General features: G+C 36.6%; 1 protein-coding gene across 2 annotated transcripts; it reads right to left on the reverse strand.

Moving 5' to 3' along the window:
* Nucleotides 1-396: 396 nt before the first annotated feature.
* On the reverse strand, nt 397-19,058 carry msi1b (musashi RNA binding protein 1b). Of its 2 annotated transcripts, none has more exons than XM_055168817.2 (14): nt 18,863-19,058; nt 18,589-18,629; nt 17,516-17,597; nt 17,295-17,379; nt 9,821-9,862; nt 9,637-9,729; nt 5,554-5,602; nt 4,595-4,677; nt 4,392-4,509; nt 3,960-4,040; nt 2,271-2,327; nt 1,969-2,031; nt 1,700-1,833; nt 397-1,591 (listed from the first exon to the last, which is right to left on the reverse strand). In XM_055168817.2, exons 1-14 carry the CDS (start codon nt 18,991-18,993, stop codon nt 1,550-1,552), a joined length of 1,101 nt encoding a protein of 366 aa, XP_055024792.1. In that variant the 5' UTR covers nt 18,994-19,058; the 3' UTR covers nt 397-1,549. The 2 variants fall into 2 exon arrangements, with proteins under 2 accessions (XP_055024792.1, XP_055024791.1); XM_055168816.2 differs by having other exon boundaries at nt 1,700-1,854; nt 18,863-19,056.
* Nucleotides 19,059-23,040: the final 3,982 nt, after the last annotated feature.

Raw genomic sequence — 23,040 nt, forward strand, 5'->3', positions numbered from 1 at the left:
TGTAATTTAACAGGGTTGTGTCAAACCAAAATGCTAAGTTGTTTCATTTATTTCACTGTTTGTCCCTTTATGAAATTCACCCAGCAGTTTTGTGTACACTTTTTAATTTTAAACAATTTATGTCGATGATTTTGTTGCTTTGTTGACAGCATGCTTTTCATAACTTTTTATACATATAAAAATATAATCTTGTCATACATGTGTTATACAGTATGTGCAACGCCAGTGACTTAAAAGTCATTTATGACATACTGTAATAACAGGAGCTTTACTCTTTCGTTTCAATGATTGTAGAAATGTGCATGCATATGTCTATGTGTTCATTTACCTTTATAAGAGGGAATCAACCACAGGCTATGAATGTTTTATGAAATAAAATTTAATAAAAACAAATACTGATATTTGAAATAATTTATTTCAATTTTTGTTTATTTAATATTTCAGAAAGGGTCAGGCTTCAAATAAGAAACATTAATACTTTCAATTTTAACAGCCATCCTGATTACTTCATAAAACATGTTGTAATATTAGTGTTGTCATATTTACCTGTTGTGAATCTTCAGTTAATTGAAGCATAATCAAATCATTACCTGACTTTGTGTTAACTTGAATATAAATTTGGTAAAAATTTAAATGTCTGACCTTTAGGGGAAGAGGGGTTACAATTCACATTTTAAATCATCTTACTGAAGATAAAAACATTCACATTTCTCACTTACTCAGTAACATCATTGTTAACTTTGCATTCTGTCAAGAAAAATACACCGAACAAAAACAAAACAAGTTCAAGTTTGTAATTTCATGAAAAAACATCATTTTTTAGACACAAAGAGTATATCATGTGTCTGTGTTCTTGAGTGTAAAAAACTCATCACATTGACCGATCCCACAGATCTCAAAAAGACATTATGTACAATATTTTACACAAACGAGACTGAAACTAAGTTATCGCTAATTTCATGATCAATGTAATGAATCCAGTTGCAAACAAACTAACAAAATATACATTTTGATATCCCATCATACTATATTCTTCTGTAAAAATTGTACCTAATGATTTAGTCTTTTAAATACACTACAAAGATATGTCACAGATTATTGCTCTTGTAAGACCGAACGAGTTTTTCTACAATTCCCTACAACATGTGTATAGTGTCATCATGACCAAAACAGACAAACACCGGAGAGAAACAAAATATTCAGAAAGAAGAAAAGTACACTAAGATGTTATCTTGTTAAACCGAACACTTAAGAAATTATTTACAGGTTTAGCTCTATATAAGAGGAACAGGGAGTTAGTTTAGATCCACATATGATAGTAATTCATAAAACAGGAAATATGTCACATGACATTAACAGTGTTGCAGCCGCCATCACATCACTATGTGCCTGGCTCAAGTTAAAAACAAACATTTAAAAATATGAACATTAAAAGACATCATCCATTAAATCTGATTGAGACCAATCGCCAAACGCTTTAAAAACCGTCCTTAAGATTTGGGGAAGACATAAGAACAATAATCATTATTGTAGCTGTCACTCATACATTTCAGTGGTAGCCATTAGTGAATGCTGTAGCTATCAGAGGACCCTGTAAAGAGAAAACATCTATTTAAAAGAATTGTATTTATAATTTACTATCATACTATCATTAATTATTTATAATAATTAAGTTAAATTTAAGATTTTTTGGACTCACCCCAAGGCTGTGACTGAATCCAGTGCTGGGTGCAGGACTGGCAGCGCTGATGTAACTACTGACTGCTGACTCCTGACTGGTCGTTCCATACAGGTCTGCCATCGGCCCGGGACTGCTGGTACCCAGAAACCCAGCTGTGCGGGAAGGAGTGGAGCCTTCAGTACGAACAAACATTTAAAATGACTTAAATCGAATAAAGATGTGGGTGCCAGTTCATTTTGTGAGCAAAGGTCATGTGTGGGATGCAGAAAAAACAAAAGCTCTCTAACCTCTGACCACGGCTGCTGCCGCGGCGGCCGCTGCCATGGGGTTGTACGCTGTAAGAGGAATGGCTACAAAAACATTCACATGCAAACAGGAAAAAAAAAGATGTTAATGAGCATTTTTTATTCATGCTGACCACAAGTTAACATCATACAGGTTAAGAGAGGTAACATCTGACATGCAGTCATGAAGGATTTCCTGGGTTCATATCTTTACTGGTAACCGGTTGTTATATCACTATATGCTGGACCAGGTAAAATTTGGTGACCAGGTAAAAGCTGCTTGTAAAGCTCATTGAGTAACTAACCTGTGAGCTCAGGGGGGTGGGGTGATGTCAGAAGGGGGGTCCTCTCTAAGTGGAATTCTAGAATAGAGATAAACACAAAAAGCGGTTTAAACAAACACACACTGACAAGCACTACAGGGCCTATGGTGGTGCAGACGTACGGGGCACCTGCAGGCCGCAAGTGTCTTAAAACACTTGAGATTTACAAGCAGCCATTATTGATATGTATATATGTGGGTTGTGTTTTGTTGAATGCAGTTATAAAATTGCAATGTTTGACACAAGTGGAGTTTTATCCTGCACATAAAATCTGACGTGGGAATTTACTTCTTTTCCCGCTTCTTCTCAACCAATGGCTATTATCACTTATGTGGCATTCACACAAGACGGGGAAGAGGCGTCAAAGCGCAAGTGATTTTCATGTTAAGTCAATGCAAAGATGCGTATAGGCATCCTGTGGCGCGGTGCGAATGACGTGGAACGTGCGGAAGCATGGCGTGGATGGTGCGTTCCACGAAAATTGAGTGATGCCGCTGGAAACGCGTGAGTTCCAAAATTTGAACTTTGGAAATTCGCGCCGCATTAACCAATCAGGAGCTTGCTCTAGTAGTGACGTGATTACAGGAAGCGAGCAGAGTCACAGAAGCCCCTACCATGACGCGAATTTCCGTGTGAATGTCTCGAACTACTAAAATTTTACGCGCGAATGAAGCGAGTAAACTCAAAATGTTTCACTACGCGTGAAAAGCGCGTTTTTGCTGCCTCTACCACGGCTGGTGTGAACATACCATTACCCTGCGTTCACACCTGCCGCGTCATGGGAGGGGCTTCAGCGATTCCGCTAGCTCCCTGTAATCACGTGATCACTTCTAGCATGGCATGAATATCCAAAGTTCTGATTTTTAGAATCGCGCGTTTCCAGCGCCATCACTCAATTTGTGCCATTCGCACCACGCCATTCGCGCATACTGCACCGCAGGATGTTTATTCGCTTCTTTGCATTGACTTGTAAATCGCGCTCGCCACCCCTTCCGGGTCTGGTGTGAATGCACAGTTACAATTTCAAAATGATGTGCATTAAAAAAACATATGTAGTCTAATGCTGGATGTTTGCCACTAGACATAAAAAAGTTGCAGTGTGTAAATTTTAGCGGCATCCAGTGGTGGCGAATTGCAACCAACGGCTCAGTCCACTGCTCACCCCTCGTTTTGAAACGCATAGAGAAGCTACGGTAGCAGCCACCGGAAAAGCATGTAATTGACGGAGACAACTTAGTAAAAAATGTTTGTCCATTAAGGGCTTCTGTAGAAACATGGCAGCACAAAATGACGACTTCCACATAAGGGGACCCTCTGTGTATGTAGATAAAAACGTCTCATTCTAAGATAATAAAAACATAACGGTTCATTTTAAAAAGGTCTTTATACACCACTGATAATATAGTTATGTATATTATTTTGCATTTCTGTCAAGAGATCCTTTTAAAAATTACACACTGCACCTTTAAATAATTTGTACTCAAATGTAATTCTGTATGTAATTCTGAAGAAATCATCAAAATAAATAAAAACTTATTTTCTGACTACAAAAACATTAGATGATACTGTATTACTTGCTGTATAGGAAGAGAAAATCCTAATGTATGAAAAGTTCTACAAAGATACCAAACATGGTATTCATATATATATATATATATATATGAGCCTTACCAGGGAACTGATATGTGTATCCTGGTGTAAGACTAGCATAGCTGCGACTGGCATATGTAGCGGCCTGGAACCCTGGGTACCCTGAAAAAAACATATAACACAGATTAGACAGTAAGAAAAATATTATATCAACTGTTCTCTGTTTTACCCCTTCAGACCCTGCGTCCACTGGAATGGACATAACATGTTTTGTGGTTCAAACCAATATAAATGCTGATCAACCAATCAAAATGAGCCACACTGATTAAACACCTGAAAGATCAGGCCTGAAGGGGTTAATGATGAATTAATATTGCATTACAACTAGTTTAAGCGTCACTTTTGTATTCAGTGCAGGCCTATGAAGGCTGCAATTTTCGTGCTGAACAGCAGAGGGCAGTAGAGACCACACAAGTCATCCCTGTAATGGACTGTTAAGGGGTGCACTCTTACCCAGCATTCCAATCCCAAGCATGAAAGCATCCATTCCATATGGCATCACACGTGCACGACCCCTTGAAGAGCCTGTGGGTGACATCACTTCCTTGGGCTGAGCTTTCTTACACTCCACCTTTAAATGAATAGAGCGAGAGAGGATGTCAGTCAGTCTACTCTCAAGAGTAAATAAAAACTAAACCGTGTATCAGACTTTTCACCATCTTGTTGTTGATCTCGTGGAAATGGATCTCACAAACTTTCTCCACTACATCTTCGTTCTCGAACGTCACAAATCCAAACCCTGTAGAAGATGCCATAATTCAGCCATCATTATAAATAATCACATAGGGCCTAAGTGGTAGTATAAATGCAGCACAAACTTTCAGTGAAGACTTTTTACAAAGGGGACTTTTTTTTGTTTGATAAAATAAACAATAAAGTATGAATACACTTGCTGGTTGAATATAGCTATACTAAATGTGATTAAATACATATTTGGTTACTTTGCTATGACACCTAGCAAAGTCAATCAGCATAAAACATGACCTTAACCCCTTAAAACTGCACCATCAATTTTTTTATAAGTGTAGAGCACAAAGTTTTCTTTAAAATAAGACGATTTTTATCAATTTACTCCATGTGGGTAGATGACTCTCTTAAATTCAGGCATGCCCAATTCTGCAAAAAAAAAAATTATTATACTGCAGAGAATATATCCCACCTCGTCCTGCAAAATAAAACTACTCTTAAGTCTATTATTTAGAAACATCTGAAGGAGGGTTCATGCGTCTTCTTACATAGAAATGCTAAATTATATTTGTCAATAAAAACAAATAAGACCAGAGTCTGTCTCTCTCTCTATGTTTCTCATCTCCCCCATCTCTCTGCTGGGTTGAAAGCCATGCAAGCTGTAATCGTTGTGCAGTAAGACCCGTGCAGGGGGTAGGGAAGGACACTTAACCAGGTTTTAGCCTAAACCCTGATTAGCCAACACACTAATTAGTCAATCTCTCTCCTCACCTACCACTTATCTTAGAGTTCAGGATGAAGGGCTATGGAGAGGAGATGGTGGCAGATTGGACGGGGTTGAGACAGGAAGGAGAATCAGGTGTAGGGCCAAAATGACTGTAATTCAATCTCTCAGTTATTAAAAGAAAAATGATTCGGTGAAATTTACCTCTGTGCCTGTTGGTTGTTTTGTCAAACATAAGCATTGCATCATCCACCTGTCGGCACAGAGAGAGAGAGAGAGAGAGAGAGAGAGAGAGAGAGAGAGAGAGAGAGAGACAGAATTAAATAGAAGTCCATCAAGCCACAATTTCATCTCTGTGTGTTTGTCATTTTATAAAGACTCAAATTAAAGTTAACCCTTAAAGAGCACCTATTTCATTGCTAAAACAATGTTATTTTGTGTATTTGGTGTAATTCAATGTGTTTGCGTGGTTTATGGTTAAAAAACACATTATTTTCCACATACTGTACATTTTTATAGCTCCAGATTTCACTCTTTTCCTGAAACGCACAGATTTGAAAAGCTCTGTGTACCTGATTGGCCAGCGTATCTGTACAGCTTGATTGGCCTGAATACCTCTGACGTCAGCCGGAAATGTGACGCTCCTTACCATGTTTGAAAGATTCGGTCACAATGCAATGCTAACAGGAGTTAACTTACAAGATATGAGTCAAAGCGAGAGGAATTATGATAATGTCAGTCTTGTCTACATCACCAATTCCAGGAAGTAAACTGTTGCCTACAATCCGTGTGTTTGTTGTAGTCCAAGAAAAGAGATTTACGTTGGAGACGATAACTCGCATCATCGTTTACTTTGGGCTTTGTACCTTTTGCATATTGTTAACATGTACTAATTCACACTTACACACCAAAGGAACTGTAAAAACGTGAATTGGACAATAGGTGCTCTTTAAATGCATACACTGGTTCTTTAGAGACCCAAGGGATGTCCTTAGTGAATAATTTTAATCTTGAATATTTTTTATCTGATCATTTTTTTAATTGGTAATGAAGTATTAGTAAAGTTTAGAGATTGTGCTAGCCTAGATATACATTCCAGGTTGCTAAAGACCCAAATATGTAATAAAAATTGGTAAAACATTAATGCATTTGAAGGATTAGTCCATTTTCTTAAAAGAAAAACGTGACGAACGCGAAACTCCGCCCCAGTATTTACAAGCGTTGAGAAAGAGGACCGTTCCTACGTTGTTGTATGTCAACTGATACTAATTAATGTCTTTGTGGCAGTTTATGTTTAAAATGGTCCGCAAATGTGTGTTTTATATATGTAACACGTGACCTCCCTACGTCACTACGCATTTACGTTAGGTCGCACTGGACCAGACCTTGACGAAAAGTTGTGGTTTAAAAGTTCATATTTTCTATTTTTCTTGTCAAAAATGACAATCGTTTCGCTAGATAAGACCCTTATGCCTCGTTTGGGATCGTTTATAGTCATTTGAAACTCTGTTAAGTGTTTGAAAAAAACTGTTAAGTGTTGAGTTAAGTATTAAATGTTGGGCTCTATTAAAGTCCATTAAAATTTGAAAAATCCTGCAATGTTTTCCTCAAAAAACATAATTTCTTCTGGACTGAACAAAGAAAGACATCAACATTTTGGATGACATGGTGGTGAGTAAATTATCTGGATTTTTCTTTTAAGAAAATGGACTAATCCTTTAATGTCAAAAACTATTTTAACACAATTTTACCCTAAAGCATTAAAGGTAGAGTGCATGATTTCTGAAAAACGCTTTGGAAAAGGAAGTCGGGCCGACTACCAAAACACACTTGTAGCCAATCAGCAGTAAGGGCGTGTCTACTAAACGACACCGTTGCCTGGGTTGCGTACGTGTGGGGCGGGTCTATCAAAATTTTTGCAGTATTAATTAATTTTTATGATTAAATCAAGTATATCAAATTATAAGATTTGAATTTTTTTTGATTGATTGTTCCTTCAAAACTCAGTTTGGTTGGACATATGTGACATGTGTTTATGTGTTTGGTATTATAGGGAGGGACATACTTTTTTAGTTAGCATCTCTTTGGTGAATGTCCTTTTTATTAGTTTTCGCAGAAGAAGGTGTAAAGTATCTCCACAAAAGTTGAATTTTGTCAACTTTAAGGAAGGCCTCAAAGCCTTTTGACACATCTTAAAGCCACAAAATTCTCCTTTTGACTTCCAACATGATCTCACAAAGTTCTGTGGGATAGTCACGGAATTTTTTGCTCATTTTTCCGTGGCAATCTCACGGATCTCCGCATATTTCTTTTCCGTGGCATTCTCACGAATTGGTTACTCAACTTCTTTTTCCTATTTTCAAACCATTGTCGCTCCGGTTTAGGATTAGATTTGGTGTTTGCGTTAGTATGTCACTTTAAGTATTGGTTTATACTATTTTTTCTGATGTATTCTTTTAGTAAGGAATAATTGACGACGGGCCATTGAATTATAAGAAAATAATGCACACCAAGGTGGTAATGCGGCACGACGCGAAGCGGAGTGCCGTTACACCGCAGGTGTGCATTATTTTCAAATAATTCAAAGGACCGGAGTCAATTATTCCGCTTATACCACGGTTACCACAAACATTGCTCTGGTGCCTATTTTTAAGACATTTGAAAAGATAGGTGTGCGGTTTACAGAAAAATAATCAACACCCATAGAACATTTCTCAGCCAATCAGAATGCAGCATTCAACAGACCCGTGGTATAATATTTTCTAAACTTAAATCAATTGTCGCCTGGCGTTGGGGTTAGAGTTGGGTTTGGGTAGGGATGTCATTTTATGTAAATCTAACCCTAAACCGAAGCGACAATGGTAAGAAAACAGGACAAAACAGTTGAGCAACCAATCCGTGAGAATGCCACGGAAAAGAAAGTCCGTGGCAGAGCCACAAAAATATGCGGAGATCCGTGAGAATGCCACGGAAAAATGAGCAAAAAAATTCCGTGGCATAGTCACTGAATTTTCTTATTTAAATTCGTGAGATCAGGTTGTGACTTCATGAGATTTTGAAAGGTCAGATCCAATAGAAACAGACCCTTAGGGTAACGACTTCACATTTTGTTTTATTAAACAATACTAACTTGATTATACTAAATATGATGGTAACCAGTAATCATGACAAAAATGTTAGATTTTTCTGAGTAAAAATATTGTTTGTCTTGTATGAGTAAGTGTGCATATGTGTCTCAGAAATGTGCGTCACTGCGAGTACACTGACAGACATCTCTAAACAGCTTAAACTTAAAGGTTAAAGGTGAAGGTCAAACTCAGAGGTCCGTGTGTGAGAAAGAAATCCTCCATCCAGAAAATGAAACCGAAGTGGACCTATTTGGGGATCTTAGTAAACACCTAACAGATTTACCTTTTAAAGTTTGTTTTCTTGTGTGTACAAGTTCTATTCACCTAAACTTTTCTATTACCTACTATTAACTAGTGTATTGTGCAAACAAGTAATTGAAAATGACTAAATGCATCCCAACAGTATAGTCGCCTCTCATTCTCTATGTCTTTCTCTCTCTCTTTCTCATCCCTTGTTCAAACCAGGCCAACATACAAAGTGATCAGTGAGGCAAACTAATCTGCAACTTCCCCGGGTGGCTGAAACTATCATCTCTCTCTCTTTCTCTCTCTCTCTCTATCTGCATTCCAAACTCAAGTATGGCTCAAGAATGCCGAAATCTTTTCAACCAAAGTTTTGAACCCAAATCACTAAGAAATTAGTGAGATGCTCAAATATACAAGACACATACGCGATCAATTTAATCACTTTTTAGTATTTTTCTATTAGTTTAGTTATGAACATTCAACCCCCCTAAACACACACACGCGGTCTCTACTTCTTTTTCTTTCCTACACACACACACACACGCACCCCAAACACAAAACCCTTTGCCCGCTAAATTACTTGGGGACAATGGATGGGTAGGGTCACCGTGGTAACAGGCCAGGAGGGGGGCTGAGGGCAGGAGCAGCTGTTCCATCAGATTAATTCAAATTCAAGTAATCTCCCCCACCTTCCCCAGCAAACAAAACTCAGCCCTTCAAACTCTCAAACTCCTAAACTCTTTCTCCTAGCATCTCTTGCGTCCCCTTTCACGCTTCTCTTTAATTTCACTCTGTACGCTTTCAAAATTATTCATTTCTTTCTTCTAAATCCAAAAGGCTTTGTTCTAACATCACTGTTATCATCATGCTGTGCTATAACAACCACAAGTGTTTGACTGAAAAGACAGCTTACCTTTCCGAACTGGTCAAAGTACTGCTTTACATCTTCAATAGTGGTGTTCACTGACAGGCCGCCAACAAATATTTTCTTTGTCCGTGTCACCAACTGAAAAACGAGACGGGGTGAAAACTATAAGCTGGATGTTATCTACAAAGAGAGTCCATCAAAAAGATCACATGTGTGTTTGTACACAAACCTTAGGCTGGGCTCGTCGCGGGAAGGCGACTTTCGGGTCAATCTAGAGGAGAGGTTGAGAGGAAAAGGTCTAGTTTAGAAACTGAAGAAAGAGGAACACGGGCACCAGTGTACATGACAACATCCGTGAGTTCTCTGAAGGAACCTTGACATCTTCACGGTTCTGCTCACATCCCATCTGCTCTGGTTTCAGTTGGTGTCATAGGCACTGACTGCATCCTCTATTAACTTTGTGTTGACAATGATGGTACATTCATATGTGTAAAGAGGTCAAGAAATGATGTAAAGGGAGAGCGACGGTGAATCTTCTACCACAGGAAAACTGAGAGAGAAATGGGGGGTTGAAAAGTTTACAGGTTTCTAAGTGGAAATCGAAAAGTTGGACTAGACAAAAGAGGCTGTCACAGCCATCTGTGTGTACTGGACAAGAGAAGGGTCAGCTTTCCTGTAAACATCACTAAGTGACAAGAAAAACACTCAGAAACACCACAACCATGTTTCGTTTGAAGGAAAAGCGGATGAAAAAGGAGAAAGCACAGAAAGAAGAGCATCCTCGACCCACACACTCTTTTGACAGCCAAACAAAAATATTTTGTTTGTTTGTGTTTGTTTGTTTTTGCATGTAAATCTTTCTTTCCTTTATTTTTTTATGTTTAATAGCACATGTTTCTATTTTTAGTTTTTTGTTTAATAGTTCTTTATGCCTTCATTTTTTTTTATTTTCTTTTATTTAGTTTAATAGTTTTATTGTTGTTTAAAAAAACTTGAAAATCAAATAACTACGATCACAATCAAGTGTATTGAAATAAACTACCAGTAGCTCGCATATCAGTACATTGTAATTGGACTAAACACATTTTGTATACCTTTACCATTTTTTAAAGCATGGGCATGATATCAAATCGTTCAGCACGCACTGAGGATGCAGTTGACATACACTCTTAAAAATAAAGGTGCGTCACAGCGATGCCATAGAAAAAACATTTTTTGGTTCCTCAAAGAAACATTTCTTTTTTGCAGATTTTAAAACCTTTATTCACTACAAAGAACCTTTTGCGAAACAGAAAGTTAAAGGGACAGTTCATCAAAAACAAACAAAAAAACTTCATTATTTACTCACCCTCAGGTTGTTTCAAACCTATATCATGTTTTTTGTTCTGCTGAATACAAAGAGGAAAGAATGTATTTAACCAAGCAGATCTGGGGCACCACTGACTTCCACACTGCAAAAAATGACCCTCCTAGTCTTCTTGTCTTGTTTTCAGTAGAAACATCCAAAAATTCTTAAATTAAGTGAAATTGTCCCTAAAACAAGCGAAACTATCTGCCAATGGGGTGAGAAAAAAAAAGTGAAATTAGATTTCTTTTTTCTTAATTCAAGTAAAATTGTCTCACCCCATTGGCAGATATTTTTGCTTGTTTTAAGCACAAATTCACTTAAATTGTATATTTTTTGGTCTAAAAACTAGACTAATTTTCTTGGGTCATTTTGCTCATCAAGAAAATACATCTCGATTCAAGAACTCCCAGATATTTCCACTGAAAACAAGACAAAAACACCAAGTAAAAAAAGTCATCCTTTGCAGTGCATAAAAGAAGAAAATAATACTGTGGAAGTGAATGGTGCCCCAGATCTGCTTGGTTATTAACATTTTTCAAAATTAGGGATGCTCCGATCAGTGTCGAGGAAAGTTACTTTTAAAAGTAATGCATTATTAAGTTACTCACCAAAAAGTAACTAATTGCGTTACTTAGTTACTTTTCATGGAAAGTAATGCTTACGTTACTTTTAAGTTAATTTTGCGTTACTTTTGCTTACTTGGCTGAGGCTTGATCTCTTTCAGGCCTTGCAGGTGTTTTTTATGATGACAAAAATGTCAAGGCGGAGAGAGTGCTTAATTCTACTTTAATATGTTTAGTTTAATTCAGTACATTATTTTATTTTTAAATTGAATTAATTCAACTGAAGCATTACTTTTTTTGAAAAGTAACTCAAATATTAATGTGTACATTTATAAAGTAATGCGTTACTTTACTCGTTACTTCAGAAAAGTAATATTATTACGTAATGCGCGTTACTTGTAATGCATTACCCCCAACACTGGCTCCGATCGATCGACCGATGATGCTTGCTATGTTTCAATGAAATACGGTTAAATGCTACTACATCCAAAAGCCTCTCGTGCAGAAACTTAATATGTGCTGTAGACGAAAGAACCATCACATACGCAGCTATGACACGCAACTCCAGGAAATGGCTTAATGATATATTTATATTGCTGTTATTCATACACTAGATGTCGCCTTGAGGTTCTAAGCTTGCGTCAAAACCGCCGCCATCTTGGAACAGGGGTCTTGTCGTAGGAAGTAGCTAAGTAACACTGCAATCTCCGCCAGTAATTCGAATTCGTGGACGATGCCGGACTTTTGTGCTGCGTATGGATGTTAGGCATACTAGCACTATGCATTATAGTTAGAAAAAGTAGATTTTCATAATATCAAAACTTACATTTTTTTCTGGACTCAATGCTAAATACATGTCTGACTGTTGAAACGAACCAAAAGAAAACCAAGAAAGTCGCATTCTTGGTGATTTTATTTCCATTACACCATTGCCTACAATGACGCTGATGCAGGGCTCCCCTGTTCCAAGATGGCGGCTCTATTTGACGCATTCGTTCCAATGAACTGCCGTAGCCAAGGCGACATCTAGTGTATATCTATGGCTGTTCTTCAAACCTTTTCAGATATTTTCATGATAATAAAGAATATGTATAATGATTATGTTTGACGAGTGTTGCTTTTTCAATTGCATGTTTTAAACGAGTCAAACTAACAGTGATTTCAGATTGATAAGGACTACTGATCAAAAGTCGTAGTACATGAAATAGCTGCCTGTGAATAATATCGGCTGTGTGATTCAGAATAGGTATCGGCCAGGTATTATTAGTGTAATTATTTTGCATTTATCGGAGCACCCCTATTCAAAATATCTTCATTTGTGTTCAGCAGAACAAAGACATTTATACATATTTGTAATTTTTTGGAGAACTATCCCTTTAAAGGTTCTCTATGGATGCGTTCAGACAAAAATGGTATTTCTATGGCATCGTGTAGCAAGAGTGTAGTAAATTACACATACTCAAGACCTCTATATTAGTCTATATACATTTCTAGTCCAGCTATATTTACCAAACACTAATCTACATCATGCTGTACTGAGGTTAAGTTCTAGAAGACAGTAAAGTATAGGCAGTACAGCTCTAGCAGTCATAATGATTAGTCTGTCCGACAGAGGGTTCGAATAGAGCTACGCTAATGAGCTAGAACCTCAGAGATTAACTACAGCAGTTCACCAAAGTCGCCCATTTATTCTCAAACAAACTCAATCTAAGAGTAACAAGAGTTTCATTGTAAGATCTAGAGAGTAAAATGAAGAGGCTAAGCTAATCTGAACAGAGATCTGATGCAGAAGCTACGATTTAAGTCTATTATTTCTAGACTATACTGATAGTCACCTCTGGTCCACAACATTGCTGAGACGCCACCACTCCTGTGCACATCAAAAACAAACAGACACACACACACAAACAAAATCAACATACAGCCACCGACGCACATGACAGGAAAGCTGAGGATCAAATGTGTGGTGACACAAAACAAGATTATTGTCAGTGTTTATTTCGGCTGTACAGATGAAGAGACGTTGAAAGTAATGGAATCAGGAGAGGTGTAACACTTAAAAAATAAGTGGTTAAAATTAGGGATGCATAACAATTAATCGCGATTAATCCACAGCAGAACAAAAGTTTTTGTTTACATCACACATGTGTGTGAACTGTGCACAACAATTATGTATATATAGATGTGCACACATGCATGTATAATTTAAAAAATATATATATATTTATATATAATATCAATTATACATAAATATACAAATGTATATACACATGTAAACATTTCTTAAATACATGCATGTGTGTGCATTTATCTATACAGAGTTATTATACACAGTCTAATAACATATATGATGTAAACAAAAACTTTTATTCTGCTATAGATTAATCGCGATTAATCGTTATGCAGCCCTAGTTAAAATTATGTCACTGGGGCAGTATCCCTTTAAACAAGATCCTAATATGTACCACTTAGTACCAGTAGGTACCTCTAAGGTACTAATATGAACTCTTTAGGTATAAAAAATACTTTTTTTTGTTTTGACAGAGTACCATAGATATTAACATAAGTGTGAATCAGTACATTGTAAAAAGTAAAAGTTTGATCAATTAAACAAATAATTTCAAGTGGTAACGCCTAAAATGTAAAGTTTTTATTTTAACATGTCTCACTAAGTGAAACATTTATATACTTTTATTAGTGTACTCGATTCTTAAACTTTAAGAGAAACTTGCTCTTTTATTTTTTACAAAATTTGAACAGTGTTAACCTTTGTTTGCTCAAAATTTGGTTACCAGAGCTATTTAAAAAAATAAATATTATATGTAGTGCCTAAATTTGGGTACCAGAGCTATTTAAAAAAATAAATATTATATGTAGTGCGATTAATTGCATACAAAATAAAAGTGATTTTTTTTGCATAATATATGTGTGTACTGTGTGTAATTATTATGTATATTTAACAACACACACATACATATATTCACTTAAAAATATATATTAATATATATATTTTTTAAATTTATATAGAATATATAAAAATATAAATATAAATATATATATACACACATGTAAATGTTTCTTAAATACATACATGAATGTGCTACTCAGTCTCACAAGGTTTTGTGATATAGTCACGTAATTCTTTTATTATTTTTTCGTGTTATTATCTGAAATTTTTATGATCGTATAACGAATTCCTGTTTTCGTGAGTTAAAACCAAAACCATTGGCGCTTCAGTTTAGGGTTAGATATGGTGCTTGCATTAGAATGTTACTTATACATTGGTTTATACTATTTTTTCTGATTTATTTTTTATATGTCACCTGGCATTAGGGATAGAGTTGGGTTTGGGTAGGGATGTCATTTTATGTAAATCTAACCCTAAACCGAAGCAACAATGGTAAGAAAATAGGACAAAACAGTTGAGTAACCAATACGTGATAATCACACGAAAACAGGAATTCGTTATACGATCACGAAAAACTTGAAATTCATGAATATCACGAAAAAAGAATAAAAAAATTACGTGACTATATAACGAAATTTTGTGAGACTGGGCTGGAATGTGTGTGTATTTATATATACATAATGATTACACATCTCATTTATTATGCCAAAAATCACTTTTATTTTGTATGTGATTAATCGCGATTATTTTTTGCCCAGCACTGGTGGCATTTACAGTATGGGTGTTTTTAAAAACGTGTCAATATTTCTCTATGAGTCTAAAATATTTAAATTTGTTTTCTCTTTTTTGGGGGGGGACAAACACACAAACACAAAGTTATTTTCTCTACCACCAAAACTATTAAATACATTTTAAGGATACTCGCATGATCACTGAAACATACTAGTGATCCTAATAGTGTAGCTCAGTTAGTAGACACACATTGCATTAGCAATGCAAAGGTCACGGGTTTTATCCCAGGGAACAAAAGATTTATAACATGAATGTCACTTTGAATAAAAGCATCTGCCAAATTTGTAAATTTAAATGCAATACCAGAAAGGTGTATTACAGTTTGTTATCTATGCTTTTGACACTGCCAACAACTTTTTGAAACCAATAAAAAAAAATGAGTGGGAAAATGAAAGATGTATATTATAATATGTGTATTTTAAGCTGTTAAACCCCTCTCAAAGCTATTTTTAGTTGATAAACTTAACAAATCAGGTCAATCCTTTGGGGTCGAACCCTGTTAGCAGTGTGCATCAATCATATACAAACAAACACACAGGCACACAACCTCAAACAAGGATCTCACTGTCCACTCCAACAAAAATTGTGATTTTTACGTGTTGCTCCTAACATTTCCGTTTCTCCGGCATCCCCTCCTCCACCACTGAGTTTGTTAAGCTAATCTCCAGTTTAAAGTCGGCCCAGGCGAGCAGCCATAAGGCACCTTCACAGGGGCGCAGTCATAGAGGTACAGCAGGACAAAGACCTTCATGTTCCCCTGACTCTCTCTCAAGGGGGAGGCACTTAGAAAACAGCACAGCAGACCGGCTGTGGCAGACTGGAGCTTAGGGACACATTCGAAATGTTCACTTTAGTTATAATGTTGGATTGATTTTTTTCCAGTACTACTTTTGACTTTGTTTTTTACAGCAGATAGGGTTTTAATTCGGGACGTCGAATAGTACAGTAATGTTTCACCACGCTATGAGGTCCTCTACCTGTTGCCCCATAGTGCAAGGTTGTTTTTCACTCCTAAATGAGAATCTAGTTCAAACTCTCAAAGACGAGAGAGATGCAGGGTGAATAGAGAGAGATGAGAAAGTTTTTTTTCTCTTCTTCTTTAGGCCTCACCCCTCCCACCCCACTGACCCCCTGGGGGGGTGACTCCACCATCACCATGGCAACCAACGGGCACCATTGTCCCAGGACCCGCCTGCTCAGAACACTGACAAAAAGACTCTCGCAAACAGATGCACCATAACACCCGAAACCACTCGGCAAAGTTTCACTTTTTTTTTTAACTCACACTGACTAACTCACTCATTCTCTTGATGAGAATATTGCAAATAAATCACCTTTTATTTGACTAATGTCATTAACCTGGCACATTTTTGTTTGCATTTATACCAAACAAGATAAAATATTTAGGATTTACTATAGTAAACCACACTAGATTATAGTGTACTGTAGTATATTATAATAATTTCCACACCATGTTAATGTATACTATAGTGAATTGGAAAACTGTAGTAAATACTGTATTACACTTTAATATTTACTATGGTAATGTTTAAAATCACTATAGTAAAGGAATTTTAGTACGTAAGTACTAAAGCATAGTATTTTTCATGTAGGGTAATTGATCATTTTGATATATTTAATATTAGTATGAAGAAAGTTTCTATCTAAATTCCTGATGAGTCTAATGTGTTTGTTGAAACAAGGAATCACAAAGGCTTTCCAGCAACTCCCAGCATACCCTGCTCGGGTCCCCAGTTACCATAGTGATTGACACGGAGTAGGAATGCTTCCCTGACAACCTCATTGAGAAAAGGAGAGGCAGAGATGTGAAGTTTCTCTCTCGCTTTCTCCGTGTCCTCTAAAATTGTTTGACAAAAACGCAAACTGAACAAGCATGAACCCCTTACGTTCACACACAGCATCTGCGGCATCAATAAACGATTACCGGACAGCCACCATATCCAAGCACTTTACTATCGAACACCTTGCGTTGAAACGACGAATAAACTAATAATAACTGAATTATAATCGGCAACCCTTTTGTCTAACCGAAACAACTGAACGCGTACAGGTGTATGACATGAGAACTCACAGTCTTTGAGTCCAGCTCGTGTCGGGTCTGGGCCAAAACTTTGTCTACGCCGGCTTGGTCCATGAACGTGACAAATCCGAAGCCCCTGGGCAAAAGAGAGATCAAAATTACAACACCTCCACCCATTCTGCGTATACTGACAATACAGCCATTAATAAGAGCTTTTGTAAAGGCTTTGTATGTTTGCTGTGGCTTCCCGGTCAGGTTGGTTGTTCCCTTACCTCGAGCGCTTTGTAACTGGATCCCTCATCACCATGCTCTCCTTCACCTCACCGAACTTACAGAAGTAGTCTTTCAAACCCTCTGAGAAAGAAGGACAACGGTAATTATTCACTATCGAGGAGTGTAAAACCAGAGATTATTTCTGGATGACACCAACATTAAATGGATGACATCAACAACAAATAGATGATGTCAACAAAGGAGATGATCTAAGATGAAGAGTGAGGTCATCACTTTTTGGTGGAATATAAAATACTTATTACAGGTCACAGTCCATATAAACCCATTATTTAAATACATACTAATCTAATGTCGAGTACAAATATTTATTTTCCACGTATTACCTTTCCAGTTAAAGGCTAACATATGATTGAAAGACATATTAATTGCACAAAGTTGGAAATGTGAATCTATAAAAAATGTCAACATACTACCTGGCAGAATCATATGACAGGAAGACTATTAAAAGTCTTCATCTCGAACAATACATTGGAGTAATTCAAAACAACAATGTGCCCTACATACTAAGCACAACCTACATGCAGCATGACAGCAGTTGGTGAAACTTAGCTCCATTCACTCGACCAAACCTGTTGTATAGCCTTTGTATAAAGGATCAAGCCAAATTACACAGCAACCAACTGGACTTTTTTCTATCTGACTTCTTGTTTTGGTTTTTTTAAGAGGGTTTTAGAGAAACGGCTTGATTGGGAAATATTTGCATGAAGTAAATGTTAATGACAAGTTTGAAAATGAAAAAATACTGTATATTCACCATGCTGAATTGTAGTATACTATAGTGATTATTACTACAGACCCTGTTAATGCACACTATAGTATTGTATACATATTAAATTAATAAAATGCAGTAAATACTGTAGTATACTTATTTACTGTGGTATAGCTTAAACACTATAGTGAAGTAGTACTGTTTACTATTTTAAATACTTAAGTATGCACTTTTTCATGTGGGATTAGTAACGCTACTTATTTGAGGATCTTACTGAAACAGTAGCCTATGTGCTTATTCTTGACGTGACATTTAGAGAAACTACTGTAAAGTGTAACTCACCTTGAGTCGTTTGCCAACTCAGACCACCGATGAACATTTTGCTGTTGAAAACAAGACAAACGAGAGATCAACAAGTGCGTTTGGATATAAATAAAAGACATTTGAGAGCCATCAGGATCTCCAGTCAGTCAGATAACGGCAGTGATTCTCAAAGGTGCGATGCACACCCACAAACACGCTGTACTTCTTTGTTAAGTTACTTTACGTTTGAATCGGCTGCGAAGCTTTTATATACGAGTTCTGAGATGGGATGAAGAGAGTGAATGAGTTTTACCAGGGATCGTGCGGTGAGTCCGGTGAGGACAGGTTACTCTGACTGCCTTCCGACTCCATTGCGCGCCTGTGTGTCCCGTCCGAGTATGGTGTGAGAAAGGAGGCAGAAAGTGTGGAGAGGGGGATTGGCATGGGGTGAGTTGGAGCTCAAAGCCCAAAGACTCCACCTCTTGGTCCAGTCCCGGCGTGAAACACACGACCGCTTGAGAACTGACCGGGAGTCAGTGGATTGCCCTCTTCTTCCGTATCGTGACGATTACAGATCAGATCGACACTGATTTATTGGGGTCACATTTATAGTTTGATTTAGCAAATATCAGCTGATGTATTTAATAGTGATGCTTATCGAGTCATTTGAACAAGAGCTTTATCAGTTTTATTTTTCTCACCTGTTGATGAAACTGTTAATCACATTCTTCCTTTTGTGAAACAGAAAGGATCTTTGAATGTTAAAGGGGACATTTCACAAGATTTTTTAAGATGTCAAATAAATCTATAATGTCCCCAGAGTGCGTATGTGAAGTTTAAGCTCAAAATACCCCACAGATAATTTATTATAACATGTTAAAATTGCCATTTTGGGTGTGTCCTTTAAAATTCAAATGAGCTGATCTCTGCACCAAATGGCAGTGCTGTGGTTGGATAGTGCAGATAAGGGGCGGTATTATCCCTCTCTGACATCACAGGGGGAGCCAAATTTCAATTACCTATGTTTTCACATGATTGCAGAGAATGGTTTATTATTAAGTTACCGGGTAGATCTTTTTCAAATTTTCTAAGTTGATAGAAGAACTGAGGTCCCAATTATAGCACTTAAACAGGGAAAAAGTCAGATTTTCATGATGTGTCCACTTAAAAGGTTTTTCTTTGGCATCGTGAAGCACATTTTTTATAAGAGTGTATGAAACACTTTTCAAGTTGTCCTTTATTCCAGTGGATCCCAACTTGTTTTACTTCATTGATCACGACCATATTTAAAGGGGACATATCATGAAAAGCTTACTTTTTCCATGTTTAAATGCTATAATTGGGTCCCCAGTGCTTGTAAGCTAGAAAATGTGAAAAAGATCAAACCAGTAACTTAGTTTTGGTTAACCATTCTCTGCAAGCAGGTGAAAAAATTGATTGTTGAAATTTGGCTCCCCTTGTGATGTCAGAAGGGGATAATACCACCCCTTAATCTGCACTTTAGTACAGAGATCAACTCATTTGCATTTAAAAGGACACACCCAGAAATTGCAAATTTTTGCTCACACCTACAAAGTGGAAATTTGAACATGCTATAATAAATGATCTATATGGTATGTTGAGCTAAAACTTCACATACTTACTCTGGGGACACCAAAGATTTGTTTAACATCTTAAAAATGTCTTGTGAAATGTCCCCTTTAAAACAATTTAACTTTTTTTTAGCTTAGTTTGGCATAACATGTAAGATTTACATGTTAAATTTAACCAAACAGTAAGAAATATTGTGATTTTTAGTCTATTTTAAAGGGATAATCATCCAAAAATGAAAATCCTGTTACTGTAAAAAATTGCTGTAGTTATGCAGCTGTTTGCAAGTAACTTACTGTAGATTTAAATTTATGTTATTTACTATCAAAAGTTTGTTTAAAGTTAAATGAACATTAAACATCGTCTTTGTCTTTACAGAATAAGCTATTAAATATTATCCTCATGCAAAGCATTCTGGGAACTGAAAATCCTCAGCAACCTTTTCCTGTTTATTTCCTTCAGATTTTGTTTCCCAGAATGCTTTGCCTGAGGCTGTTATTTAGTTTTTTTCTATAATGATAAAGACTTATTGATGTTTAATGATTATTTAACTTTGTACAAACTGTTTCTAGTAAATTACATACATTTAAATCTACAGTAAGTTACTGTCAAGCTGCCAGTAATACTGTAATTTCAGGAATTTTTAACAATGTACCCACTGACTTTCATAGTAGGAAAATACAAATACTGTAGGTAAGCCAAAATTGTACTGTGTGTTTACCATCATTTATCTTTTTTTGTGTGTCCAACACAAACTCCTACAACATGAGGGTGAGTAAATGATGACAGGATTTTCATTTTTGGGTGAACTGTCCCTTTAAAGCTTGTTTGTCTTGTTTCATATAATTGTAATTCATCTTGAGGAGCCTTTGGAAGTTGGTCGTGGCACCCAACACTGGTTTATTCTCACATTTTTTAGTGAGAAACACATCAACACTGACTTGGTGTGCATGCAATGCGAGCAGCTGGCATTGGGGGAACACCTTAAAATCAATACAGATTTATCTGCTTGCGTAGCCTAATTTGACATGTACGAGAGGTGGTAAAAAGGCCACTGCACATTGCCAAGTGGCCCTCTACAACAGGCCAGATCTTCTGGAGATTTATATGTCATAATAGGATTGTGGGTAAGCGGTGCTGGGCTGCCTGAATTTATGTGCCTGATTTGTCTGCTCCACTCATGCTGCAACTTCTATCCAATTCACACACTTAGGGACCCGCGGTAGACAAATGCAATTAGATGGAAATGTAAACATATGGCACTAACATTGTGAATTTAAGACAATAATCCTTGGTGCTTAGATACTGTTTTTTAGCTGGCCCTCTAATATGGTGGGATCATTTCTGTACACATATGTCTATTAGTGTAAGTGTGGCTCCTTCAATGTTCTGCACTTTTTTTGTATGCATTTACGACTCATAATAAATGTAATAAATTGCATTTAATGGGAGTACACCTAAATTCATGTTATCATTTAATCACCCTGATGTGGTTTTAAGTCTGTCGACCACAAAAAGAGATGTCAGTCACCACACACTTTAAATGTATGAAAAAGTGAAGTGTCAACATTAAAAAAAAATCTTGTTTTAAGAAAGAAAGTCAGATTTGGAACAACATGAGACTGAATGAGTTATATTCCAGACCTTTTTTTTGAGTAACATGCAAATGTAACAACATGTTTAGATTTTTTTCTTGGGTTCTTAAAGTGTATCTGAGGCTTAGTCAGCATGTTCACTGCTTATTGGCTGAGTCTTAAGTATTTAATTAGTGCCAGCCATAGCTAATCTCTCTGTGTCCCTGCTTCAGTACACACACACACATATATCTACACTAACATGTGACTACATCACCGATCACTACCGGATTACCCAGCTTAACCACATTCTAGTGTACAGAGGACTTTAAATATGCAATCTACTGTAGACCTGAATTAAACATTGTGCTTTGTTCTTATTAAGCACGTGAAATACTTTAATATGGACTGGGTACACTCATCCACACTTTACAGTTCAATTGTACATCTTAATGCATATAAGATACAAATTTACATAGGCATTTAGCAGACACTTTTATCCAAAGCGACTTACAAAAAACAATCAAGCGATTTTTCATAAGGAGGCAATAAAGAGGTGCTTATACCAAGTTACAAGTTTTCACAATTCCAAAACAATACCTGTTGAGAGAGAAAGATAGTTAGTTAAAGGTTTTTTTTAGATAGAAGTTGTTTTTGATAGAAATGTAACCACTGGTGGTGAATATAACATCAAATATATGTGTGTGTGTGTGTGTGTGTGTGTGTGTGTGTGTGTGTGTGTGTGTGTGTGTGTGTGTGTGTGTGTGTGTGTGTGTGTGTGTGTGTGTGTGTGTGTGTGTGTGTGTGTGTGTGTGTGTGAGAGAGAGAGAGAGAGAGAGAGAGAGAGAGAGAGAGAGAGAGAGAGAGAGAGAAAATGCATCTCTTCACCACTAGAGGGCAGCATTTGACAAATGTTACTGTACATCAAGCTGCTGTTGTTGACATGCAAGCTTGACAAAACATCTATTAGCTTTATAAGATACAGCGGATAAAGTATGGGTAAGAGACAGTAGACACATTATAAGAGATAGACTTATTTTTTTCAGCAAAATATATATTTTAACACTTTAATTATTTACAGTTGAAGAGTGCAGATAACTTATAGAAAGTGATCTCTTTCAAGGAAAAAATTATGACTGAAGGAAACAACTACTAAATTATTTCCTTCTGCATGATAATGGTTTTCACCCTGCAAACAACTTTATTTGCACAAAAATAATAATAATAAACAATGTTTAAAACACTACTATAGTACTAACCTCTATAACGTGTAATTAAACTAAGACACTGACATAAAAAACAAAAAACACGAAAAATAGATTAATAG

This window comes from Misgurnus anguillicaudatus, chromosome 5 (genome assembly GCF_027580225.2).
Source record: "Misgurnus anguillicaudatus chromosome 5, ASM2758022v2, whole genome shotgun sequence".
Lineage (NCBI taxonomy): Eukaryota > Metazoa > Chordata > Actinopteri > Cypriniformes > Cobitidae > Misgurnus > Misgurnus anguillicaudatus.